This window comes from Dipodomys spectabilis, unplaced genomic scaffold (assembly GCF_019054845.1).
Source record: "Dipodomys spectabilis isolate Male_0828 unplaced genomic scaffold, ASM1905484v1 ptg000188l, whole genome shotgun sequence".
Taxonomy (NCBI): domain Eukaryota; kingdom Metazoa; phylum Chordata; class Mammalia; order Rodentia; family Heteromyidae; genus Dipodomys; species Dipodomys spectabilis.
Window position 1 is genome coordinate 5293398 of NW_024870865.1, and position 26272 is coordinate 5319669.

The 26272-nt window shown below is 44.6% G+C and overlaps 1 protein-coding gene across 18 annotated transcripts in view; it reads left to right on the top strand.

Moving 5' to 3' along the window:
* The first annotated feature begins 12272 nt into the window (after nt 1-12272).
* Nucleotides 12273-26272, top strand: part of Pum1 (pumilio RNA binding family member 1) — a 130318-nt gene continuing 116318 nt past the window's right edge. For 7 of the 18 annotated variants that reach the window (XM_042695711.1, XM_042695713.1, XM_042695715.1 and 4 more), the window contains exons 1-2: nt 12273-12419; nt 18788-19161. In XM_042695711.1, the coding sequence (XP_042551645.1) occupies nt 18799-19161 (363 nt within the window). In that variant the 5' untranslated portion in view covers nt 12273-12419; nt 18788-18798. Of the gene's footprint in view, nt 12420-17264; nt 17309-18787; nt 19162-26272 lie in introns of those variants that run through there. The other 11 variants (XM_042695714.1, XM_042695717.1, XM_042695718.1 and 8 more) reach the window with 4 other exon arrangements.

Here is a 26272-nt window from a genome sequence, read left to right on the forward strand (position 1 = left end):
CTTTCATCTCTCTCTTCTTACCTGAAAACTGGTAGAAGAAGGGTACCAGCTCTAAAAAATACCTTAAAAGTACAAAAAATTCTAAGCGGAGAAGCTGATGGCTCCTGCCTGGAATTCTACTTATTTAGGAGGCTGAAATCTGAGGACCAAGGTTCAAAACCAGCCTGGGAAGGGAAGTTCTTGAGATTCTTTTTTTGTTGTTGTTGTTGGTCATGAGTCTTGAACTCTCAGCTTGGGCGCTGTCCCTGAGCTCTTCAGCTCAAGGCAAGCACTCTACCGCTTGAGCCACAGCACCACTTCCGATTTTCTGGTGGTTTATTGGAGATAAGAGTCTCACGGAGTTTCCTGCCTGGGTTGGCTTTGAACTGTGATCCTCAGATCTCAGCCTCCTGAGTAGCTAGGATTACAGGCTTGAGCCACCAGTGCCTGACAGTACTTGAGATTCTCATCTCCAGTTAACCAGCAAAAAGCTGAGAGTGAGCCAGGGGCTGGTGGCTCATACCTGTAATCCCAGCTACTCAGGAGGCTGAGATCTGAGGATTGCAATTTAAAGCCAGCCCAGGGAAGAAAACTCCATGACACTCTCATCTCCAATAAACCACCAGAAAACTGGAAGTAGAGCTGTGGCTCAAAGTGGTAGCCTTGCACAGAAAAGTTCAGGGACAGTACCCAGGCTCCAAGTTCAAGCTTCAAGCCTTACAACTGCCCCCCACCCCACCATCAAAAAAAAAAAAAAAAAAAGGCTGAGAGTATAGCTGTGATTCAAGTAGTAGAACACCAGCTTTTTTTCTTTTTTTTTTTTTTTGGGGTCCAGTCGTGGGGCCTGAACTCTGGGCCTGTGTACTGTCCCTGATTTTTTTTTCCTGCTTATGTGGTGCTGAGGAATCGAACCCAGGGCCTCATGCATGCAAGGCAAGCGCTCTACCACTGAGCCACCTTCCCAGCCCGGTAGAACACCAGCTTTGAGTGAAAAGCTAACACACAGTGCCCAAGTCCTGAGTTCAAGCCCCTGTACCTTAAAAAGAGGTTCACTTTACTAAGAAGATTGTATATTTTCTTTTCTTTTCTCTCACTGCCTTTCTTTCTTTCTTTTTTTTTGTATTTATTTTCTGCTTATGTGGTGCTGAGGAATCGAACCCAGGGCCTCATGCATGCAAGGCAAGCACTCTACCACTGAGCCACCTCCCAGCCTCCTGTCTCTCTTTCTTTCTCTCTTTCTCTCTCTCTCTTTCTTTCTTTCTTTTTCTCTTTCTCTCTCTCTCTTTCTTTCTTTCTTTTTCTCTCTCTCTCTCTTTCTTTCTTTCTTTCTTTCTCTCTCTCTCTTTCTTTCTTTCTTTTGTTAGTTGTAGGGCTTGAACTTAGGCCTGGGTGTTGTCCCTTGTTCATCAAGATTACCACTCTTTTCTACTTTTTCCCAGGATTGGCCTTAAACCATAATCCTCTACCCTATGTCTTTCCATATAGCTGGGATTATAGGTAAACCACTACACCCCACTTGTTGGTGGAGATGACAGTCTTAGTAACTATTTGGCCTGGCTTGATTTCAGATTGCAATCTTCTGATCTCTGCCTTGTGAGTAGCTAGAATTACAGCATAAGCCACTGTGCTCCAGTCTGGGAGTTGCACTATTTTGCTATTTCCATAACAAAACAAAACAACCTAACCAAAACACAAAATAAAACACAGCAAAGTTAAAAAAATTGATTAACATGATTAACCAACTTTCCCTAATGGACTTACATAGAACCAAGCATTCAACTGATAGAGAACACGTATTCTTCTCAAGTTTATAGAACATTTACTAAAAATGAAGCCACCAGAAATGCTGTATGTGGAGAAATCTGAGCCTGGATCTGTTGCAGGTAGAGTGCAAAATGGTTCACTCACTTTAGAAAGCAGTCTTGCTGTTCCCTCAAATGATTAAATACCATGTTACTATTTAACCAAACCTGGAGTTCCACTCCTAGGTGTAGGCCCAGGAGAAATGAAAACACAGCTTGATGCAGAGACTCATCTATGAATGCTTATAACAATATTACTCATAATACCCCAAAGGAAGAAACAATCTAAATATTCAACTATGTATGAAGAGATAAACAAATGGAGGTAACCTGTACAATGGCATATTGCTAGGTGATTAAAAGGAATAATGTTGGAACCTAAAAATATTATGTGAGAGGCTGTGAAGGTGGCTCAGTGGTAGAGCGCTTGCCTTGCATGCCTGAGGCCCTGGGTTCGATTCCTCAGCACCACATAAGCAAAAATATTATGTGAGCTGAGTGTCAGTGGCTTATACTTGTAATCCTAGCTACTCAGGAGGCTGAGATCTGAGGATCACAGTTCAAAGCCAGCCCAGGCAGGAAAGTCCGGGAGACTCTTATCTCCAATAAATCACTCAGAAAACTGGAAGTAGCACTGTGGCTCAGGTGGTAGAGCTCTGGCCTTGAGCTGAAGAGCTGAGGGACAGCGTCCAGGCCCAGAGTTCAGGCCCTGTGACTGCAAAAAAAAAAAAAAAAAAGCCAGCCCAGGCAGGAAAAGTCTGTGATATTTTTTATCTCTAATTAGCCACCAAAAAGCCAGAAGTAGAACTGTGGCTCAAATGGCAAAGTGCTTGTCTTGAGGAAATAAAGTTCAGTGTTCAGTGAGAGCACCCAGGCCCCGCATTCAAGCCCCAAGATTGGCATACACACAAATAAAATTATTCAAGGTAGAAGAAACTAGATGCAGAAGACTACCCACTGCATGATTCTGATCGCATGGAAGTCCATAGGAAAATCTATGCAGACAGAAAAAAGATGAATGGGGCTGGGAAGGTGGCTCAGTGGCAGAGCGCTTGCCTTGCATGCCTGAGGCCCTGGGTTTGATTCCTCAGCACCACATAAGCAAAAAGAAAAAGCCGGAAGTGGCGCTGTGGCTCAAGTGGTAGAGCACTAACCTAGAGCTGAGGGACAGTGCCCAGGCCCAGAGTTCAGGCTCCAGGATCAAACCCCCCCCCCAAAAAAAAAAGAAAAAAAAAAAGATGAATGATTGCTTTGGGTAGTGGATGGGGAAAATGGAGGGGCTAGAGAAAAAGCTAAAGGGTCCAAAGCTTCTTTTGGGGGTGATAAAAATGCTCTAAAAACAACTGTACTAGTAGATGCTGACATCTATGAATACACTAAGCACTGATTTGTACATTTTAAATGGAAGAAGTAAAGTGATATGTTATACTTCAATAAAGCTGATTTATTTATTTACTTATTTAGTTATTTTCTGGGCATGAACTCAGGGCCTGCACACTGTCCTTAAGCTTCTCTGTGCTCAAACCTAGCTCTCTACCACTTGAGCCACAGCATCACATCTGGCTTTTTCTGAGTAGTTTATTGGAGATAAGAGTCTCATGGATTTTTCTGCCTGGGCTGGCTTCCAACTGGGATCCTCAGATCTCAGCCTCCTGAGTAGCTAGGATTATGGGCATCAGCCACTGGTGTCCTGGTGAACACAGGTTTTCTTGATTGCTAAGCAGTCACTCTGTGACTTGATGCAGACATCAGTCCTATATAATATTGTTGTATCTTGATTGTGGTGGTGGTTACAGCTGTTCACAGCTGTGATTAAACTGCATAAGTATATTCACACGTATAGCCATATGTGGGTGAGTATGTTGTATGGATTGTACCAAGGCCATTTTTTTTCTTATTTTGAAATTGCACTATTGTTATATAACATGTTGCCATTGAAGAAATTGGGTGAAAGGTTATTTCAGGATATTTTAATACATTTTGTAAGTCTGTAATTATTTCATAGTAAAAAAGGAAAATGTCTTTTAAAAACTCAAAACAAAGCAGGGTGCCAGTGGCTCACGCCTGTAATCCTAGCTACTCAGGAGGCTGAGAACTGAGGATCACGGGTCAAAGGCAGCCCCGGCTGTGAAATCCATGAGACTCACTCTTCTTTCTTTCTTTCCTTTTTTTCTTTCCTTTTTTTCTTTTCTTTTCTTTCTTTCTTTCTTTCTTTCTTTTTTTCTTTCTTTCTTTCTTTCTCCTTCCTTCCTTCCTTCCTTCCTTCCTTCCTTCCTTCCTTCCTTCCTTCCTTCCTTCCTTCCTTCCTTCCTTCCTTCCTTTCTTCCTTCCTTCCTTCCTTCCTTCCTTTCTGTGTGTGTACATGCTTATTCTGGAGCTTGTATTCAAGACCTGATCCTTAGATTTTTTTTTTTTTGGGTCCGGTCATGGGGCCTGAACTCTGGGCCTGGGCGCTGTCCCTCAGCTCTTCACCTCAAGGCTACCACTCTACCACTTGAGCCACAGCACCATTTCTGGCTTTTTTCTTGTTGCTTATGTGGTGCTGAGGGCCTCATGCATGCAAGGCAAGCGCTCTACCACTGAGCCACCTTCTCAGCCTCCCTTAGCTTTTTCTTCTCAAGGCTAGTGGCCTACCACTTGAACTACAGCACCATTTCTGGCTTTTTGGTTGTTAATTGGAAATAAGAATCTCATGGACTCCTGTGAAGGCAGGCTTTGAATCCAGTCCTCAGAGCTCATCCTCCTAAACACCTATGATTATAGGTCTGAACCACTGATACTCAGGTAAATTTTAAAGTTTTAGCTAACCATTACATATATTCAAAAAAAATTTTTTTTGGGGGGGTCTGGTCATGGGGCCTGAACTCTGGGCCTGGGCGCTGTCCCTTAGCTCTTCAGCTCAAGGCTAGTGCTCTACCACTTGAGCCACAGCGCCACTTCCAGCCTTTTTCTTTTTGCTTATGTGGTGCTGAGGAATCGAACCCAGGGCCTCAGGCATGCAAGGCAAGCACTCTACCACTGAGCCACCTTCCCAGCCCCATATTCAAAATTTTCTACATTAAAACAACTTTTTAAAAATTTAGACTGGGGAGCTGGGAATGTGGCTTAGCAATAGAGTGCTTGCCTAGCATGCTTCAAGGCCTGGTTTGATTCCTCAGTACCACATAAACAGAAAAAACTGGAAGTGGTGCTATGGCTCAAGTGGTAGAGTGCTAGCCTTGAGCACAGAGAGGCACAAGGATAGTGCCCAGGACCTGAGTTCAAGCTCTAGTACCAGAAAAAGAAAAAACCAACAAACAAAACAAAAACAAATTAGGCTGGGTGCTAGAGGGTCACGTCTTTTATTCTAGCTACCCAGGAGGCTGAGATTTGAGGATCCCAGTTTCCAAGCCAGACTGGGCAGGAAAGTCCATGAGATTCTTACCTCCAATTAACCACCAGAAAACTGGAAATGGAGTGTGGCTCAAAGTGCTAGGGTGCTAGCTTTGAGCAAAAAAGCTCAAGGAGTGCCCAGGCCCTGAGTTCAAGCCCCACAACTGATAAAACAAAATGAAAAAGTAGTTCTTGGCCATTTATTCTTGATATAACAAAACTCACATATATTGAAAATTCAACTCCAACAAAATTACTGATTCATAGACAGTCCCACTCATTTGGACTCTCTTCTATGATCCCAATTCAGTTATTTTCAAGTAATCCCAGGTATTACATCATTTTATATTAAGTAAGGAACTGGCTATTTGTATTTTGACAACATAGCTACAAGAGGAATATTTTTCCCTCTAGTTTGTTTATTCTAATTTATTTATTTATTTAGTGCCAGGCCTGGGGCTTGAACTCAGGGCCTAGGCACTAACTCCGAGCTCTTTGGCTCAAGGCTAGTGCTCTACCACTTGAGCCACAGGTCTACTTCTGGCTTTTTTTTTTTTTTTTTGGTGATTAATTGGAGATGTGAATATCACAGACACAGGGCACCAGTGGCTCAAGCCTGTAATTCTAGCTACTCAGGAGGCTGAGATCCGAAGATCATTGTTTGAAGCCAGCCCTAGCAGAAAAATTCCCATGAGACTATTATCTCCAGTAAACTACTCAAAAAAGCTGTAAGCATGGGACTGGGAAGGTGGCTCAGTGGTTGAGTGATTACCTTGTATGCATAAGGTCTTGGGTTCAATTCCTCAGCACCACATAAGCAGAAAAAGCTGGAAGTTGGGCTGGGGTGGTAGCTCAGTGGTAGGGTGCTTGCCTTGCATGCTTGAAGTCCTGGGTTCGATTCCTTAACACCACATATGCAGAAAAACCCGGAAGTGGCGCTGTGGCTCAAATGGTAGAGTGCTAGCCTTGGGCTAAAGAGCTGAGGGACAGAGCCCAGGCCCACAGTTCAGGCCCCACAACCCACAAAAAAAAAAAAAAAGCTGGAAGTGGCACTGTGGCTCAAGTGGTAGAGTGCTAGCCTTGAGCTGAAGAGCTCAGGGACAGCGCCCAGGCCCAGAGTTCAGGCCCCACGACTGACAAAAAAAAAAAAAAAAAAGCTGGAAGTGGCCCTGTGGTTCAAGTGGTAGAGCCCGAGCGTTGAGCACAAAGAGACTCAAAGAGCATAAAAATAGCTCCTAGGCTCTGAGTTCAGCAAAAAAAAAGAAGAAAGAAAAAGAAAAGAAAAGAAAAGAAAAAGAATTGCACAAACTTTTTTGCATGGCTGGCTTTGAACTGTGATACTCAGATCTCAGTCTCCTGAGTAGCTAGGATTACAGGCATGAGCTACTGGCACTTGTTTCTTTTCTTTTTCTTTCTTTCTTTTTCTTTTTTCCAGTTTTCTGGTGGTTTATTGGGAGTCTCATAGATTTTGCTGCCTGGACTGGCTTTGAACCTCGATCCTCAGATCTCAGCCTCCTGAGTAGCTAGAATTATAGGCATGAGCCACCAGCGCCTGGTTAGTACTTGGCTCTTTAATAATTAAAAACAGGTTGTGTTCCTTAAATATGTTAAGATCTTATCCTTCCTTCCTTCCTTCCTCCCTTCCTCCCTCCTTTCCTTCCTTCCTTCCTTCCTTCCTTCCATCTTTTTTGGAGGTTAGAAGTCTAAGCATCCAGGACCTTACAAATGTTACTCAAGTGTTGTGTCACTGCGGCACATCCCCAGTCATGTTCATTCCCTTTGTCTCCCCTTCCATCTTTGAACTCTTTCCTTTCCTCTCATTTTTTCCTTTCCCCTTTGCTTCCCTTCTCTCCTCTCCCCTGTATTCTCCTCCTTTCACTCATTTCCTCTCCTCTCTCCTCTTCCCCCTTCTTCCCTCCCCCCCCCCCCACATTTCTGCTAGGGATTAATCCCAGGGCTTTGGGTCTGTTCAACAAATGCTGTACCACTGAGCTAGCCACTGGCCTCTCCTTTCCTTGGCCACTAACTTTTCTTCTCTTGCCAACAATATACTTTATTTTCTCATTAATTGCATATATAGGGTTTGCTTCCTCTCTACTCACCAGGGCATTTTTTTTCCTATTGGTCACGGGGCTTGAAATCTGGGCCTGGGTGCTGTCCCTGAGCTCTTCAGCTCAACACAAGCAAGTGCGACAGCTCTACCATTTGAGCCACAGTTCCACCTCTAGTTTTCTGGTGGTTAATTGGAGGTAAGAGTCTCATGGACTTTTTCCTTGCCTGGGCTGGCTTTGAACCATGATCCTCAGAACTTAGCCTCCTGAGTAGCTAGAATTACAGGCATGACGGCTCACAAGGGCATTCTTTTTTTTTTTTTTTTTTTTGTCAGTCATGGGGACTGAACTCTGGGCCTGGACCCTTATCCTCAACTCTTCAGCTGAAGGTTAGAGCTCTACTACAGTGCCACTTCTGGCCTTTTCTGTTTATGTGGCGCTGAGAAATGGAACCCAGGGCCTCATGCATGCAAGGCAAGCACTCTGCCACTGAGCCACCTTCCCAGGCCTACCAGGGCATTCTTTACTGCCTTTATTTGGCTTCTGGATACTCTGTGGTGGGTTGAAAAGACAACAAACCTCCTCAGCTGTTCCCTACATCCCAGCCCTTACAGTGGACCTTCCCCTGTCCCCCTCATTCTTTCCTGGCCTCTGGTTTATCTCTGTTATGACTCATTTTCTCCTCTCTGACTCATCTTCCATTAGACTCTTTATCTTTCATTCTGGATATTTTCTCTGACTAATCTCTAAATTTACAAATTCCCTTTTCATCAGTGTTGAATCTTCAACCAAACCCAATCCATTGGGTTTCAACCTTTCAGTTATGTTCTTGACAATAATAAACATTTCAGTCACTCTAATATTTGCAGTTCTGTGACTCCTTTTCCTTTACTGTTTTTAATTTTTTTTTTTTTTTTTTGGTCTGGTAGTGGGGCCTGAACTCTGGGCCTGGGCGCTATCCCTCAGCTCTTCAGCTCAAGGCTAGCGCTCTACGACTTGAGCCACAGCGCCACTTCCGGTATTTTTCTTTTTGATTATGTGGTGCTGAGGAATCGAACCCAGGGCCTCAGGCATGCAAGGCAAGCACTCTGCCACTGAGCCACCTTCCCAGCCCTCCTTTACTGTTTTTGCTGTGATGTTTTTCATATTAATTATATGGTATTTTTGTATATATATATATATATATATATATTTTTTTTTTTTTTTTGGTGCCACTATTGGGGCATGAACTCAGCACCTATACGTCTTGGTTAGCTTTTTTCACTCAAGGCTGGTGCTCTACTACTTGAACCATAGCTCTGCTTTTTTTTTTGGCGGGGGAGGATCAGTTGAAGATAAGAATCCCATTCCGACTAGGCTGGCTTCAAGCTGTGATCCTCAGATCTTAGCCTCTTGACTAGCTAGGATTACAGGCATGAGCCACCAGCGCTATGCCATATTTCTCCATGAAAATAATTATAAGTCTAGGATGATAGTCCTTTTCCAGAGAGTTGTTTTGGGCAAGTCTAGGATGATAGTCCTTTTCCAGAGAGTTGTTTTGGGCTGACTATCTGGAAGCCTTGGTACAAGGCTTGGTACAATTGTTAATACAATTTCAGAGTTAACTGGGTTAAAGTCAAGTTGCAATCTTAGTAGGGCAGTGTCCACACAAAGCCAGTTAAGGGCTTGTCAACTCTGTCACCATTACCTTTATTGTGAATGCTTTATCAGCGGCCCTCTGCTTTAGTAGCTTCTGAACAGCAGTGTTGTGTTAACTCTTTGCATTCTCTTGGCTAATCTCTCAGGAAATGCTTGGCCTGCTAAGTATGCTTACATCTCTCAGTTACTTTTTTTTCTCAGAACCAGGTTCAGTTATTCTTCACAACCTTATTAGTTATCTAATAGTGCCAAGCAGGTATGTGTATATGTGTGTGAATATGTGTGTATATGTTTGTGTTTCCCCCAGTTTTCTCTCAGTGGGAAGGTTGCTCAGAATTATCTGCTCACCAAGAGTGGAAAGCAAAACACCCTCCCTTCATCATTTCCACTTTCCTACATAAAAAACACTCTAATAACTCCAGTCTTCAAAGAAATAAAATCACAGTGGAAATGCTAACAGGATGACAATTAGTTGACCAAAGACTGAAATAATGAAGGAAATTACCATCTAAGAGAGCTCTCAGAAATATAACTAGAATGTAAGTGTAATATAGTTGAATAATATTAGTAAGAAAACATCCTTCCAGGAATTTAGAGGATTCAAGTGTTGCTTATAGTAATTTTTACTAGCTAGTCATTATTCTAGGAGAGAATGGAAGTCTCTTGAATTGTAGGGTATTTGTTCTCAGTTGTCAGCATGGCCAACCTGCTGAATGATTGATCTCAGATCAGAGGGGAGCACCACTAGCTTATGAAGGGAAAGATACCATTTGAAATAGCTCAGGGCTAGCACTCTACCACTTCAGCTACAACACCACTTCTGGCTTTTTCTGCTTATGTGGTGCTGAGGAATTGAACCCAGGGCCTCACAAATGCAAAGCAAGCACTCAACCACTGAGGCACATTCCCAGCCCCTATTTGAAATTCTTGTATCAGGGCTTTCTAAAGTGAGTGAAGGCCAACTTTGTTGCATTTAAAATACATACATACGTGTGTGTGTGTGTGTGTGTGTGTGTGTGTGGCTGGGAAGGTGGCTCAGTGGTAGAGTGTTTGCCTTGCATGCATGAGGCCCTGGGCTCGATTCCTTAGCACCACATAAATAGAAAAAGCCGGAAATGGTCCTGTGGCTCAAGTGGTAGAGCACTAACCTTGAGCTGAAGAGCTGAGGGACAGTGCCCAGGCCCAGAGTTCAGGCCCCATGACTGACCAAAACACACACACACACACACACACACACACACACACTATTGGTACTGGGGAACTAAGCAAGTGCTCTATTTGAATGCCTCCACTAAAATTTTCTGTAAGTTTTTCTTTGATTAGATTATAACAGTATGGATTAGGTTCCTGTTGATTAGGTTTAAAATATACTTTACAAATACACTTTAATCTTCTCCCTAGGTCAGCTTGATTACATTCTTTTTTTGAGGTGGGGGTGGTCCGGTTGTGGGGCCTGTACTCTGGGGGCACAGTCACCCAACAGCTGCCTACCCAGTCTCCTGTACCCACACAGTCCAGCCTGTGAGAACCAGGCCCCTCCTCAATACCCACCGGGATGCCCGTCCCCTCCCCAGCCACCCGGCCACCTGCCCTCATGCAGGTCAGCAGCCACTGTTTCTCCACCCTTGAATATTCTTTGAAATACTTTTTTTTTGGGGGGAGAGGGGGGTCTGGTCGTAGGGCATGAACTCTGGGCCTGGGCGTTGTCCCTCAGCTCTTCAGCTCAAGGCTAGTGCTCTACCACTTGAGCCACAGCGCCACTTCGGCTTTTTTCTTTTTGCTTATGTGGTGCTGAGGAATCGAACCCAGGGCCTCATGCATGCAAGGCAAGCGCTCTACCACTGAGCCACCTTTCCAGCCCCTTCCTCAATCATGGGGCTTGAACTCAGGGCCTGGGCCGGGTTCCTGAATTCTTTTTTTTTTTTTTGTCGGTTGTGGGCCTGGGCTTTGTCTCTCAGATCTTCAGCTCAAGAGCCGCAGCGCCACTTCCGGTTTTCTGGTGGTTTATTGGAGATAAGAGTCTCACGGACTTTCCTGCCTGGGCTAGCTTTGAACTGTGATTCTCAGATCTCAGTCTCCTGAGTAGCTAGGATTACAGGCGTGAGACACTGGTGCCGGGCTCTGAATTCTTTTGCTCCAGCCTAGTATTCACTTTGAGCCACAGCTCCACAGTTTTCTGGTCCTTAGTTGGCGGATAAGAGTCTCTTGGACTTTCCTGCTGCTTTCCCGAGCTGGCTTTCATTGTTGTTGTTGATGGGGCTTGACCCTGGGCCTGGGCTCTCCCTCTGCTCTTCAGCTCATGAGCCACAGTGCCCCTTCCGGTTTTCTGGTGGTTTATTGTAGATAAGAGTCTCATGAACTTTCTTCCAGGGCTGGCTTGGAACCCAGATCCTCAGAACTCAGCCTCCTGAGTAGCTAGGATTATAGGCATGAGCCACGGGCGGGCACCTGGCTTGGTTTCTCTCCTTTCTTTCCTTCTTTCTTCTCTCTCTCTGTCTCTCTCCTTCCTTCCTTCCTTCCCTCTCTCCCTCTCTCTAACGCTTTCTTTTTCTTTTCTTCTTTTTGTACAGACACTGGGGCTCGAACTGAAGGTCTTTTCCCCGTTTGGCTTATTTTTTTTCCACTTCCTTTTTATTTTTAAATTTTAGATGGTACAGGGTTTGAACTTGGGTCCTTGTTAGGCAGGTGATGTACCTCTGAGCCACCCCTCGGGCACACAGAATGTAACATTTACTGTGTGAAAGTAACCTCCTGGGACGCGTTACTGTTACTATGTGAAGGGAACCCAGTGGCTCGCGCAAGGTAACAGTAAAGAACCAGGGGCGTCACCGCGTTACTTTGTTGCAGATCTGACAACCCGCTCACCAGTCCCGGCAGTGTACAGAACGCGCATCCCAAGTTTTCATTACTTGTGTGGGATTCCCTTCATCCTCGGGGACATTCCGCCCCAAGAAATGTGCATCCCTTTTTATTTTGCAAATGGGGAAACGGAGGCAGGAAGATTAAAAATCAGTGAGGCTGTGATAACCTGGGGGTGTGTGGGGGGAACGCAGGTGCAGACGCCCTGGGCCCGGGGCGGGGCGGGGTGGGGGGGGCCCGGTGGGGCCCCTCTCCCCAACCCCCCGACCCCGAGCGTCGGGCGCGCGCGCACAGGTGCAGCCCACGGACCCCTCCCCGCCCCCCGCCTGCCCGTCCGCGGCGGCGCGCGCTCTCGCCCAGCAGCAGGCGGGCACGCCGGCGCGCGCGGCGATGGTGTTTGCCTGCGAGTTCCCCAAGTTCACGCAGGCCCTGGGTTGGCATGGCAACCAGGCAACCTGTTCCAGAGCTGCCTGCCTTCGTACACGCCGCCGCCGCCGCTGCCGCTGCCGCCGCCGCCGCCACTGCCGCCGCCGCCGCCGCCGCCGCCGCCGCCGCTGCCACCGCCGGAGCCGGGGCCAGAGCCTATCCCATGATGCACCGCGCCAGCCCTGTCCCCAGTGGGCCGCCATGTTGTCGGAGTGAAAGGTAAGGGGGAGCGAGAGCGCTGGAGAGAGAAGATCGGGGGGCTGAAATCCATCTTCATCCTACCGCTCCGCCCGTGAGTATCCGCACCCCACCGGTCCCAAACGATGCTCTGGACCCCTAGCGAGCAGATTCTCCCTTCGTATTGGCGTTTGAGGGCGGCTGGGGGGGCGAGAAGGGTTCTGGAAAAGCCGCCGGGGCCCTGGCCGAGGCTCCTCACTCGCTGCTCCGGGTACATGTTTGGGAGTCAGCGGCAAGGCCCCTATTGTTATAGAGGAGGGAGGGGGTGGGGAGCGGGGTCGACGCCAGGCGAGCGCCGGGGCTGCAGGCCCGGGGCCAGGGCCTAGAGGCGGCTCTGTGTCGGTGCTCGGCCCTCCGGGGAGTCCCCGGAGGTCTGGTGTTGCCATTCGGGTCGCTTTTTATTTTCAAATTAAAGAGGAATTACAAAAAAAAAAAAAAGAATCTTGGTGGGCTGGCGGAGCCCGGAGTCGTCTCGAGTGTGGTCACGAAGTGTAATTCTCTGCCACCCCGGATTTCTTGGACTTCTGGAGCGTTTGTGGCAGCGCCTGTTGGAGGAGGAACAATACATGGGTGTAGAAGCCGGCCGTGGCCCCGGTCCCCGGGCCAGAGCCGCCGCGGGGGGAACTTTGCAAGCCTTCGATGTGCAGGAGCGGTGATCGGGGAAGTTTCAGATCGCTCTGGGGGCTCCCGTGTGCTTTCTGGCCTTTTGTTTGCGGGAGAGCTTGTGTTCCTTCCCCCCCCCCCCTTTTTTTCTTTCTGGTGGGTTCTTTTTGAGCCTCCCTTGTGTTGCGGTGACTCCTCACTCAGGGTTTCACCCCTCTGGAGTGGGAAAAACATCTAGGTGCACAATGCTAGGTAGTTTTCTTCCTCACGAACGTGCTTGGTAAACACACAGGTCATTTGTTTGACTTGTCAGTACCACTCCCACGGCCCGCGAGGAATACTCGCTCGTAACTTTTCTCCACTATAGTTCACCGCCTCCCCCCCCCTTACTCCTTCCTTCCCCTCCCCCACCCCACAACAAAAACCGAACCTAGCCAGGGAACCCACACTCAAATGACCAGAGAAGGCTTTTCCTTCATCATAACTTTGAAAAATTAGTCCCTTCATTGTTCAATTAAAATAACACTGTTCTTGCTCACTTGGAATTATTACTGGGGTTATTATACGACTTCATGAGGTTATTATACGACTTCTTCCTTCCTTCCTTCCTTCCTTCCTTCCTTTCTTTCTTTTTCTTTCTTGTAGGGGAAGGGATTCTGTTTTAAAGTAAGTTACTTCTGAGACCATAGTTTCCTAGGTTTAACTTTTATTTTCTTAGAGATACTAAACCAACCATCGAGACAATCCTCCAAAATAGGTGGCTTCCTATATACAGTTTTAGTAAACAAACATTTTGGTCCCTTGCTAATTTTAACTTTGTAAAACATTAGAGGCTGTTGATTCTTTTATCTAGATCTTTTGGGAATACTGGATTCTGAACCTTAAATTAGTATCTTGTCTTTAACGTGGTTGAGTTCATTTTCTCCGAGGCTGTAACTTTTTGAAGTTGGAATTTGTTTTGTTTGGGTTTAAGATGAACTGTTTTAGGATAGATTTATGATCACAGAGGGTTCATGTGGTAAAAGAAAACAACACCATCTTTTTAGCCACTAAGCATTTTAGTAAAAAGAGATACAAGAAATCATTCTCTTTTGTTTGAAGTATTTACCCTCTTATTAGTGATATGTATATATATATAAAAGCAAACCAAACTACACCTTGTAAACAGTTTGAAAATTGTGGAAGAGTAGTTAGAATTGGCACTTAATTGTATACAGTTGCCAGGACCCTGTCGTTCACACCTGTAATCCTATCTACTCAAGAGACTGAGATCTGAGGATCATGGGTTTAAAGCCTGCAGAGGCTGGAAATTCCTGAGACTCTTCAGTTAACCACCCAAAAGTGAAAAGTGGAGCTGTGGCATGAGCCTTGATCAGAAAAGCTCAGAGACAGTGCCCAGGCTCTGAGTTCAAGCCCCAGAACCAACACACATGCACACAAAATTGTAGACAGTTGATTAAGATACTTTTATAAAGTGTCATTTGTGAAAAAATTACATTTCAAATGCCGTATCTCACTTGGGGAGCTCAGCAATTTAAATGTTTTCTGATTTTTTTAAGTTGATTCCATTGTTGCCAAAGTATTGCAAAATTACCAAGATACATGTTAATTGCTTAGGCATTTGCTCACTTTCAGATTGTCCCTTTTGCTACGTTTACATTAGTTGGAGAAACTGTCTGGCCTCATTAGGTAAAGCAGGAAGTCTCAGGGCCTTACTGATACCTTCACAAAAGCCAATTGTTTTGCTTGAACATTTTTTAAAATAGGAATCTCCACCCCCTAGTCTGTTTTTAGAGTGTGATTGTATTTAGTGTTCTTCAGTGATGAACTTTTTTCATTTGGAAATTTTTTTTCCAAAACTATTTTGACAAGTCTTTTTTTTTTTTTAAGTCTTTTATGTCAGAAAATATTTTATTTACTATTTTAGGAATTCCCTTAAGAGATTGGTGCTCCTTTTCCTTAACTGGTGATGAGTAAATTTGTGAATCTTTGGCATTAGTGATCAAAACCCTTTTATATAAAAAGAGGTTAAGCTATTTTGATTTACAAAAAATTCTGAGGCTTGGAGGATTTCTTTAATTTTCTAGATGCTGAATCAGGCTTGTAGATTGTTAGCTTAGTAGTGAAACTTGGATTGTGGGACTCTTGACTGTAATTGTTAGCAATTGTATTTCTTTGTAGATGAAAATGGGATGGTGTAATAACAGGGTAATGAGTCCTTTTGAAAAGCAAGTAGGAAGGGATTAGTCTGGTATGTACATTGCAAAGGTGGTGAAGTAGCTGTGATTTTTCTGGTGTTGGTACTTGAACATAAACAAGATTTTATTTATGAACACAGAAACTGAGGTATAGACAGCTACTCTGGTGTCACGGAGGTTCTGATGGATTGGAATTGTTAACTTAGATCAGGCATTTCCAATTAGGTTTTGAGCAGATTACAAATTCCATTTTGTTAGCTTACTTTTGACTTCAGAACATGAATTGGTTGTGAGATGTAGATGCTACTGTATATAGAACAATTATGAATTTCTCATGTCTTTTTGGAATGGGAACGATAAGGCACATGGAGTGACTTTTGGAATGATAGCTTTTGGCAGCAGTGGTTGCAGAAATGTGTCCTAACTGGTAACTGACGTACTTTGTATATACAAATGTCATTAAGGAAGGTACATGATATGCTTCCTAGTAACATTTGATTCTTTGTTGGTCTTGCAGAGAAACAGAAGACAGTAAATAGTGAGAGACAATATGGTGAAAGTAGCTAGGCTTGGGTGTAGACCAGATTGAAGGAGGAGGCCCTTCTCTGGTTCTCACTAGCTGAATGGGCACATCATAAAAATTGTGTGTGTGTATGTCTGTGCCTGTATGCTGGTCCCTAGGGTTGAACTTGGGGTGTAGGCACTTTCCTTGAGATTTTTTTTTTTTGTCGTTGGGCTTAAGCACTGTCCCTCAGCTCTCCAGCTTAAAGTGGGTGCTTTACCACTTGAGCCGCCACTTCTGGCTTTTTCTGTTTATGTGGTGCTTAGGAATCGAATCCAGGGTCTCATGCGTGCCAGGCAAGCACTCTACCACTGAGCTATCTTCTAATCCCTCCTTGAGCTTTTTGACTCAAGCTAGTGATCTAGCACTTAAGTCATAGTTCCACTTCTGGCTTTTCTTTTTCTTTCTTTCTTTTGGCCAGTCCTGGGGCTTGAACTCAGGGCCTAGGCACCGTCCCTGAGTTTCTTTTGCTCAGGGCTAGCACCCTACCATTTGAGCCACAACACCATTTCTGGCCTTTTCTGTTTATGTAGTACTAAGGAATCGAACCCAGGGCTTCATGCATGCTAGGTAAGCACTACCATTAAGCCATATTCCCAGCCCTACTTCTGGCTTTTTTTTTGTTTTTTGTTTTGGTCATGGGGCCTGAACTCTGGGCCTGGGTATTGTCCCTCAGCTCTTCAGCTCAAGGGTTAGCGCTCTACCACTTGAGCAGTCACAGTGTCACTTCTAGCTTTTTCTGCTTATGTGGTGCTGAGGAATAGAACCCAGGGCCTCATGCATGCAAGGCAAGCACTCTACCACTGAGCCACCTTCCTAGCCCCGACTTCTGGCTTTTTGATGGTTACTGGAGATAAGAGTTTCATGAACTGTCCTTCCCTGGCTGGCTTTGCACCATGATGCTTAGATCTCAGCCTCCCGAGTATCTAGGACAGGTGTGAGTCTCTAGCACCTGGCACACGTATAACTTAATTTTTTATTATTAAGTAGTTGTACAAAAAGTTAACAATTCTATTAAGTTATGAGTACGCTGCATCTCGATTAGTGTCACCTGGTCCATCATTTTTTCCATCTCCTTCATTTCCCCCCCTCCCATCCCTACTCTCAAATTATATAGTAGTTCAATTTTTACATAACAAACATGGACTATAATGACTGCATTTGTTCACTCCTTCCTCCAATCGTGTACTCATGATTGTGTACCCACGTGTACTCCCCCACGTTTCTACTTCCTGGTATTTTGTTAAACAGTTCATTAGTTGTTCAAAAGAGTTAAACCTTTGGACTTTTCCCCTGAGTATACCATCCTTTAGTCAGTTTGTGTCTATATGCATAAAAGCCTCTATATGTCATCACATCATACAACTTTTATATCTTAATGTATTCTCAGTAAAATGGGTATCATCTTTCAATGTCTTGTGATGAGACAATGTCTGTGCTATATTTGCTACACTCTTACTGTGGTGAGGTTTTTATAGTGAGGAGGTTTCTGTACTAGTAAAATGAGTGCATTTGGCTTGTCTCATCCCGTTTCTAGGAGTTGAAGCACTAATGGAATAATCATGTGATTACACTATGATTGTAAGTTATGGATAAATGTCTTGAATTTCGTTTTGTCCCTGTCAATAGCAACTGAGAAGAGGGTTAAACTAAGAACATTGTGGTGGTATGGTTAGCCAAAATGTCTAATTGTCTCTCAAAGACTATCCTCTGAGTATCTTGGACATTTTAAAGGGTCCTTTCAAGTTAGACAATCTGAGCCACTGTGTGTGTGTGTATTTAGTATATTATTATTATTATTGTTGTTGTTGTTATTATTATTGGGTGCTAGTCTTAGGGCTTGACTTCTGGGCTGAGGCACTATCCCTGAGCTTTTTTGCTCAAGACTAGTGCTCTACCACTTGAGCCACAGCTCCATATAAGTCATCTGTGCCCAGCTTGGTAATTACAGTTGAGGTTTAGGTTTTTGTTTTTTTATTGGCATATGTCTGTCCTGGCTATAAAGTTGTGATTTTTAAAAATTGCTATTTTTTTGTGCATGATGTTGGGAATGAGACCCAGGCCCTCCTGCTAATAAAGCATTCTAACTCATCAAGCTGCACCTTTAAGCCTGTGAAGTTATGAGTTAAATAAAGCTCCTTTTTCATTTAAAAACTATCAGCACAATTGGCTTAAAGAGAAAGTAAGTTTATAAGTTAAAAAGACATTGAAATTTATCTCAAGGCTAACACTCTACCACTTGAACCACAGCTCTTCTGGCTTTTTGGTGGCTAATTGGAGATAAGAGTTTCACAGGGGGCTGGGAAGGTGGCTCAGTGGTAGAGTACTTGCCTCTCATGCATGAACACTGGGTTCAATTCCCCAGTACCACACAAACAGAAAAAGCTCTGTGGCTCAAGTGGTAGAGTGCTCACTGTAAGCTGAAGAGCTGAGGGACAGTGCTCAGGCCCAGAATTCAAGGCTCCCCCCCCCCGCCCCCCGCCAAAAAAAAAAAGTTTCACAGACTTTTCCTGCCCTGGCTGGCTTTGAACTGTAGACCTCAGATCTCAGCCTGAGTAGCTAGGATTACAGGTGTGAGTCACTGGTGCCTGGGCTCAGATTTCAATGTCTTGCCAGAGTACCTGTTACCAGTAACTTTCATTTCCATATACTCAGATTTAGTAGCTTAAAAGTGGAGTTTTCAGTTTAGGAAATTGTATGTTTGTTTATAGTACACTGAGCTGCTCAGTAGAAACTGTTAATGTGCAATTGTATTACAGAAGAAATGAAATTCCTAGTTGTCCCCCCTTCCCCCAAGTCATGGGGCCTGAACTCTGGGCCTGGGCACTGTCCCTCAGTTCTTCAGCTCAAGGCGAGTGCTCTACCACTTGAGCCACAGTGCCACTCCTGGCTTTTTCTGCTTATGTGGTGCTGAGGAATGGAACCCAGGGCCTCTTGCATGCAAGGCAAGCACTCTACCACTGAGCCACCTTCCCAGCCCCTGAAATTCCTAGTTGTATTGGTACATACCAACTTACTTAAAATGTGAATATTAAACATTTGTAACCTGTTTGTCCTCAGGTGTTGGTGGAATGAGCGTTGCATGTGTCTTGAAGAGAAAAGCAGTGCTTTGGCAGGACTCTTTCAGCCCCCACCTGAAACATCACCCTCAAGAAACAGCTAATCCCAACATGCCTGTTGTTTTGACATCTGGAACAGGGTCGCAAGCGCAGCCACAGCCTGCTGCAAATCAGGCTCTTGCAGCTGGGACACACTCCAGCCCTGTCCCAGGATCCATAGGAGTTGCAGGCCGTTCCCAGGACGACGCTATGGTGGACTACTTCTTTCAGAGGCAGCATGGTGAGCAGCTTGGGGGAGGAGGAAGTGGTGGAGGCGGCTATAATAATAGCAAACATCGATGGCCTACTGGGGATAACATTCATGCAGAACATCAGGTAAAAAAAGTTCACTATTTCAGCTTTGAAACTCTTATAATCACTGTTCACTTCCAGTGAATGTCTTTAAAGTTTAAATTGTTAATTTAGTTTGGTCTAAACAAATGAGTCACTTGTTTTAAGAAATGATGATTGTAATATTGTGATTGGATATTTACCATTCTGCTGCAACATTGTAAATAGCCAATTTGTTTAATGTGCACACTATATTCCAGAGATATTTGTTTAACAAAAAATATTTCCCCCCTGCCATATTAGCATGCCTTTTAAGAATTGTTTGGGTTGCTTATAGGAAAATACATATATTAAAGTCTTCTCTGTTGGCTTTTGGTGATTTTATTTATTTTTGTGCTTGTTGCTGGCCTAGACTCAGGCCTTTGCACTCTCATTTGGCTTTCTTGCTGATGTTTTACCAGTTGAACCATGCCTCCATTCCAACATTTTACTGGTTAATTGGAGATGTAGTCTTGCAGACTTTTCTGTCTGTACTGGTTTCAGGCATGATCCTTGAGGTTTCAGACTCCTTTTTTTTTTGGGGTCCGGTCATGGGGCCTGAACTCTGGGCCTGGGCGCTGTCCCTCAGCTCTTCAGCTCAAGGCTAGTGCTCTACCACTTGAGCCACAGCACCACTTCTGGCTTTTTTCTTTTTGCTTATGTGGTGCTGAGGAATCAAACCCAGGGCCTCAGGCATGCAAGGCAAGTGCTCTACCACTGATCCACCTTCCCAGCCCTTCAGACTCCTTTTTAGCTAACATTAAGGGCATTAGCCATTGGTCCCCTGGTAGTTAGCTTATTTATTACTTTAAACATTAAGAGCTGAAAGAGCCAGGTACTGGTGGCTCATGTCTGTAATGAATCCTAGCTACTCAGGAGGCTGAGATTTGAGGATCTCAGTTTGAAGCCAGCTGGGGCAGGAAAGGCCATGAGACTCTTGTAGAGAGCTAGCCAAAAAAGCTTATAGGCACTGAGTTTAAGTCCCAGGACAGGGGAAAAAAAAAAGAGTTGAAAGTAGTGATAAGAAGTCATCTTCTCCGGGTTGGGAAGGTGGCTCAGTGGTAGAGTGCTTGCCTTGCATGCATGAGGCCCTGGGTTCTATTCCCCAGCACCACATAAGACAAAAGGAAAAAAGGGCTGGGATGTAGCTCAGTGGCAAAGCGCTTGCCTAGCAAGTGCAACGTCCTGGGTTCGATCCCCTGTACCAAAAAAGAAAAGACAAAAAAAAATAAAGTTAAACAAAAGCCCAAACGAAAAAAGGAAAAAAGCTGGAAGTGGTGCTGTGGCTCAAGTGGTAGAGCGCTAGCCTTGAGCTGAAGAGCTTAGGGACAGTGCCCAGGCTCAGAGTACAGGCCTCACGACCGGACCCAAAAAACCCAAAAACAAACAAAAAACAACTGAAGTGAAAAATTGAACCAGTAGGAAGGACTAGTTGTGCCTTTTAGTGCGTTTTTTTCTTTTCCCACCAGTCATGGGGCTTGAACTCAGGGCCTGGGTCCCAGTGCTTTTTTTTTTTTTTGCTTAAGGCTAGTGCTGGACCACTTGATTCACAGCTCTATTTCTGGCTTTTTGGTGATTAATTGAAGATAAGAGTCTCTCATGGTCTTTCCTGCCCAGCCTGGCTTCAAACTGTGATCCTTAGATCTCAGCCTCCTGAGTAGCTAAGAGTACTGGTGTGAGCCACTGACACCTAGAAGTTCTAGTTAATTTTTTTTTTTTTTTTTAAATCTGTCTTGGGGCCTGAATTCTGAGCCTGGGCGCTGTCCCTGAGCTCTTCAGCTCAAGGCAAGTGCTCTTCCACTTTGAGCCACAGCACTACTTCTGGCTTTTTCTGCTTATGTGGTGCTGAGGAATTGAACCCAGGGCCTCATTTTTATTTTATAAAAATAAAATTTTATTTATTTATTTATTTTTTTGGGTCCGGTCGTGGGGCCTGAACTCTGGGCCTGGGTGCTGTCCCTCAGCTCTTCAGCTCAAGGCTAGCGCTCTACCACTTGAGCCACAGTGCCACTTGCTACTTTTTTCTTTTTGCTTTTGTGGTGCTGAGGAATCGAACCCAGGGCCTCATGCATGCAAGGCAAGCACTCTACCACTGAGCCACCTTCCCAGCCCCATCTAGTTAATTTTTAATGTTTCTCTTTCCCTTTCCCCTTCGTTTTGTGGTTCTGGGGATCCAGGTAGCCCAGGTACCTAGGGTTTTACCACTTGAGCTATATATCTTCTAGTCCTTGTGGATTCATTTTTTTTTTTTTAAAGAGATACAAGTTATCAGTTGCTGAGCCACTTATTCAAGGCCTCCCCACCCCTTTTTGTTTTGTGGGTCATGGGGCTTGAACTCTGGGCTTGGGCGCTGTCCCTCAGCTCTTCAGCTCAAAGCGAGGGCTCTACCTTCAGCCCTTTTTTGTGCTGGCTATTTTATTTATTTATTTTATTTTATTTTGGGTCCGGTTGTGGGGCCTGAACTCTGGGCCTGGGCGCTGTCCCTCAGCTCTTCAGCTCAAGGCTAGTGCTCTACCACTTGAGCCATAGTGCCACTTCTGGCTTTTTTCTTTTTTCTTATATGGTGCTGAGGAATTGAACCCAGGGCCTCAGGCATGCAAGGCAAGTGCTCTACCACTGTGCCACCTTCCCAACCCCTTTATTTATTTTTTGTTGGTCATGGGGCTTGAACTCAGGGCTTGGGATCTGTCCCTAGGCTCTTTTGCTTAAGGCTTTTACTTTACAACTTTGAGCTACAGCTCTGGTTTTCTGGTAGTTAATTGGAGATGAGTTTCTCATGGACTTTCCTGCTCGGGCTGGCTTTAAACTGTAATCTTCAGATCTCAGCCTGCTGAGTAGCTAGGTTACAGATGTGAGCCACCAGTGCCTGCCCAACTTTTGTGCTGGTTATTTTTCAGATAGACTCTTGTTTCCTGTTATGGTACATGTGTGGACAGTGATCTTTTTGGATTTTTTTTACTTCTGACTATACCTGCATGACATGTCATCATATCTTCTTGCTGAGGCAGTCTTTTCTGCTAGAGTAGTCTTCAAATTGAAGTCCTCCCATCTCAGCCTTCCAGGTATCTGTAATTACTGGCATAAACCATTTGTGCCTGACTTGTTTTTGAGACTGGGTCTCAAAGAGACAGTAAGATTGTCTATCTCTGTCTCTCAAAAAGCTGGGATTATGGGAGTGTACCACCATGCCCAATCTTAATTTAAACCTCTTTAATCTTATCCAAAATCAAAGTTGGAGTCTGACTATATTTTACAAGAGTTTGGTTTGATCAGTGTTTCCTGATGAAAGGGTACTCAGATTATTAGAAATTGGGTGTAGGTTAAATTGGCAAAGATTTATTTGATGCCAGTCTGAGTGCTGATTAGCAAAAAGAATGAACATCTTGGGGCTGGGAAGGTGGCTCAGTGGTAGAGCGCTTGCCTTGCATGCATGAGGCCCTGCGTTCGATTCCTCAGCAACACATAAGCAGAGAGAGGGAAGTGGTGCTGTGGCTCAAGTGGTAGAGCGCTAGCCTTGAGCTGAAGAGCTGAGGGACAGAGCCCAGACCCTGAGTTCAGGGCCATGACCGACCAAACAAAAAAAAAGGAATGAACATCTTTCACTAATCTTCTGTTTTTCCTTCTGCTTCAAAAACAGCCATTTAAGCACACCTGTGAATCTGAGTTCTCAGTTGTGCTTTCCTTGATCCTTCCAGAATGCCCAATGACCATTTTTTTTTTTTGTTTTGTTGGTCATAGGGCTTGAACTCTGACCCTGGCGCTGTCCCTGAGCTCTTCAGCTCAAGGCTAGGGCTCTTATCACTTGAGCCACAGCACCACTTCAGACCCTATTTTTTTTTTAACCATAGTAGAAACAAAGCAAATTTATTTTCTTGCCCCTGTTTTTACTAGTTTCTTTTTACCTTTTCAGCCCCTCCAGCTCCCACCTCTATCTCCTCACTAACAACATTTTGTTTTTCTTTTGCTGCTGCTGTGCCACCACTGAACTGCTGCTGAGCTGAATCTCCCAAGTCTTTCACTGGCACAACCCTCCGAATCAGTACAGCTTCATAAACATGTACAGGCCAGGGGTGCTCAGAAGTAGGTACTGGGAGCTTCTAGCACCTGGACATTTTATGTTTATTATGTACTTAGGGCATTGCATTAATTTCTTGTTAAAGTCTTTTTTCTTTCTCCTTCTCTCTTATTTTGGGGTAGGGGGTGGGGAAGTCAGTCAGGGGGCTTGAACTCAGGGCCTAGGCGCTGTCTGAGCTCTTTTGCTCAAGGCTAGTGCTCTACCACATTGAGCCATAGCACCACTTCTGGCTTTTTTGGGGGTCCGGTCGTGGGCCTGAACTCTGGGCCTGGGCACTGTCCCTCAGCTCTTCAGCTCAAGGCTAGTGCTCTACCACTTGAGCCACAGCGCCACTTCCGGCTTTTTTTTTCCTGCTTATGTGGTGCTGAGGAATCGAACCCAGGGCCTCATGCATGCAAGGCAAGTGCTCTACCACTGAGCCACCTTCCCAGCCCCAACTTCTGGCTTTTTTGGTGGTTAATTGTTGATAGGAATTTCACAGACAGATTTTACTGCTTGTGCTGGCTTTGAACTGTGATCCTCAGATCTCAGCTTCCTGAGTAGCTAGGATTACAAGCATGAGCCACCAGTGTCTGGCTTTTATTTTCTTTTGGTGCTTCTGGGAATCGACCATTGATTGCTAAGAGTTCTACCACTGAGCCTTTTTTTTTTTTCTTTTTTTCTTATACCAGTCATGTCAGATCTGTTAGAAAGCAGAAATAAAGGGAAAGAAAAGCATGGAACTGAGATGTGAAGAGTTGTTGGTTGAATTAGAAAGTTTGGGTATGGGAAAGTGATGTAATGGGATACAGAGGGTGCCCAGGGCATAGGTGATTAAAGTTGGTAGTATATGTGTTGGATTTGAAGTGAAGTTGAATAAGCTATACTGTAGGCAGTTGCTATAGGGAAATCAAGGTAGGAAGGTATCAGGGGCAAAGTAGAAAGCCTGTTATCTCTGCCTTATTTGGCTTGGCTTTGTTTAAGTCATAAACCTTGGTTTTAAAAATACGTATTACGTATTATAGAGCTATAAAATCTTAGTTTTCCTAATGATAGGCTGCTGGGTGAAAAGCAAGAGTCAAATCAAGGTGCTTAGTCTGTCTTTGGCTAAGTGAAGGAGTCAAACTCTAGATCAGTCCTTGTTGACTGCAAGTCAACAGTGTTTATTGAAGGTTTACCCTTGTCAGTCTGAGGTGGAACCTTGTCATAAAGAATCACATCTGAGATACTGAGCAGTTTTGTGTAGCTCACTTAGTAAACTCTAGATGGCAAAACCTGGTCCCTACCCAGGGGCAATTTGAAATCAGCATTTATTACCACCACGTAATTCTGTTGTGCTGGACACAAGATGATAAATGTTAGAGAATAGTCTGGATTACTCACTGATATTGTCTGCAGTCATTATAGTACATCCTAATTTACTGGACTGAGCAGTTCTAGGACAGAGGCTGCTGGGTTCTTATGCCCCTTTCCCAGGAGGTGTTCTGAAATTTTATGTTCACTGAATTAGAGAAAACCAGTTCTACAGTTTTGCCCTTAGGTAAAGGAGTGAATTTTACAGCTCAGATGCCCTGGAAAACACAAGGCAATTGGTAGAAACTATTTGTGCCACCAAAGAAAAGTGGTGAGCATAGGGCCTTTAAAGAGGGTGCTGGGTGTGGTGTCCTGCCAGACTCTGCTATGCAGTGAGAAAAACAAAGCAGGACCCCTCCCTCAGCCAGAAGAGAACAAAGGGGGCATACCTCTAGGTGGCAAATTTCTGCCCTTACCTACCTCTTCCCTGAGAGACTGTTCGATCTGTCTGGTCTGAGTGGAGAAGAACCACTGACCCTGGCAACGTTTCCTGAACACTTGTGTTCTTGGCACTGACTGTGTGGTTCGTGCATTTAGTCCTTGTAACAGTCCTATGAGGGAAGTAGAGACAAGCACTGAAGCTAGTTATGAGGTAGAACCTGGTTTTGAAAGGTCTTTTTAGTTCCACCGCACATGTTCTAGTTACTGTTTTGCTTTCCAAGGCAAGACAAAACAGACAGAAGAGAACTATTACCTCAAAATGAAACTAAGATCAAAGGATTTTTTTTTTTTGCTACAATAGTGCTAGATAGGTAGAAAAATTATGAACTTGAGATAAATATAAATGTAGTTAACTTACATAATTACAGGAGTCTTTTTCCTTTCCCATATGAGTAGTTATGCTAAAGTCTTTTATTTATTTATTTATTTATTTTCTTACGGTTCTAGGGCTTGAACTTTGGGCTGGGTGCTGTTCCTCAGCTCTTCAGCTCAAGGCTAGTGCTCTACCGCTTGAGCCACAGTGCCACTTCCAGCCTTATGTGGTGCTGAGGAATCAAACTCAGGGCCTCATGCATGCAAGGCAAGACTCTACCATAGAGCCACCTTCCCAGCCCCCTCCTCGACTTTCTTACCCAGGCTGGCTTCGAACCATGATCTTCAGCTCTCAACCTCCTGAGTAGCTAGGATTATAGGCATGAGCCACTTGTGCTAGGCTCCTGTTCTTTTTTTTTTTTTTTTTGTGTATGTGCCAGTGCTGAGGCTTGAATTCAAGGTCAAGGTCTGGGTGCTACCATTGAGATTTTTGACTCCAGGCTTGTGTTCTACCACTTGAGCCACAGCTCTACTTCTGGCATTTTTGGTAGTTAACTGAGATAAGGATTCCAGGGACTTTCATGCCTAGTCTGGCTTTGAACCATGATCCTCAGATCTCAGCCTCCTGAGTAGCTAGAATTTCAGTCATGAGCCACCGGTGCCTGGCAGAAAGTGGTCTGATTGTTGGCCTTGTCTACCATGATACTGGGCTATTTCCTTCTTGTGGCTGTGGCCTCATCAGCCTTCCCCCCTTTCTTTAATGATTTTTTAGCGAAATAGAACTAAGTTGAAGATGAAATTGTTAGAATGTAACTAGTGGGTGAAAAATTATTAAGGGCTATGGTGGCAGCCAATAGATTTGGAGGAGATGGAACTATTTATTTTACCAGGAATCTGAAATCTATTTTTCTCACAATTATTGCTGTTTATGAGCAGTCACATCTATCTACCTGACCG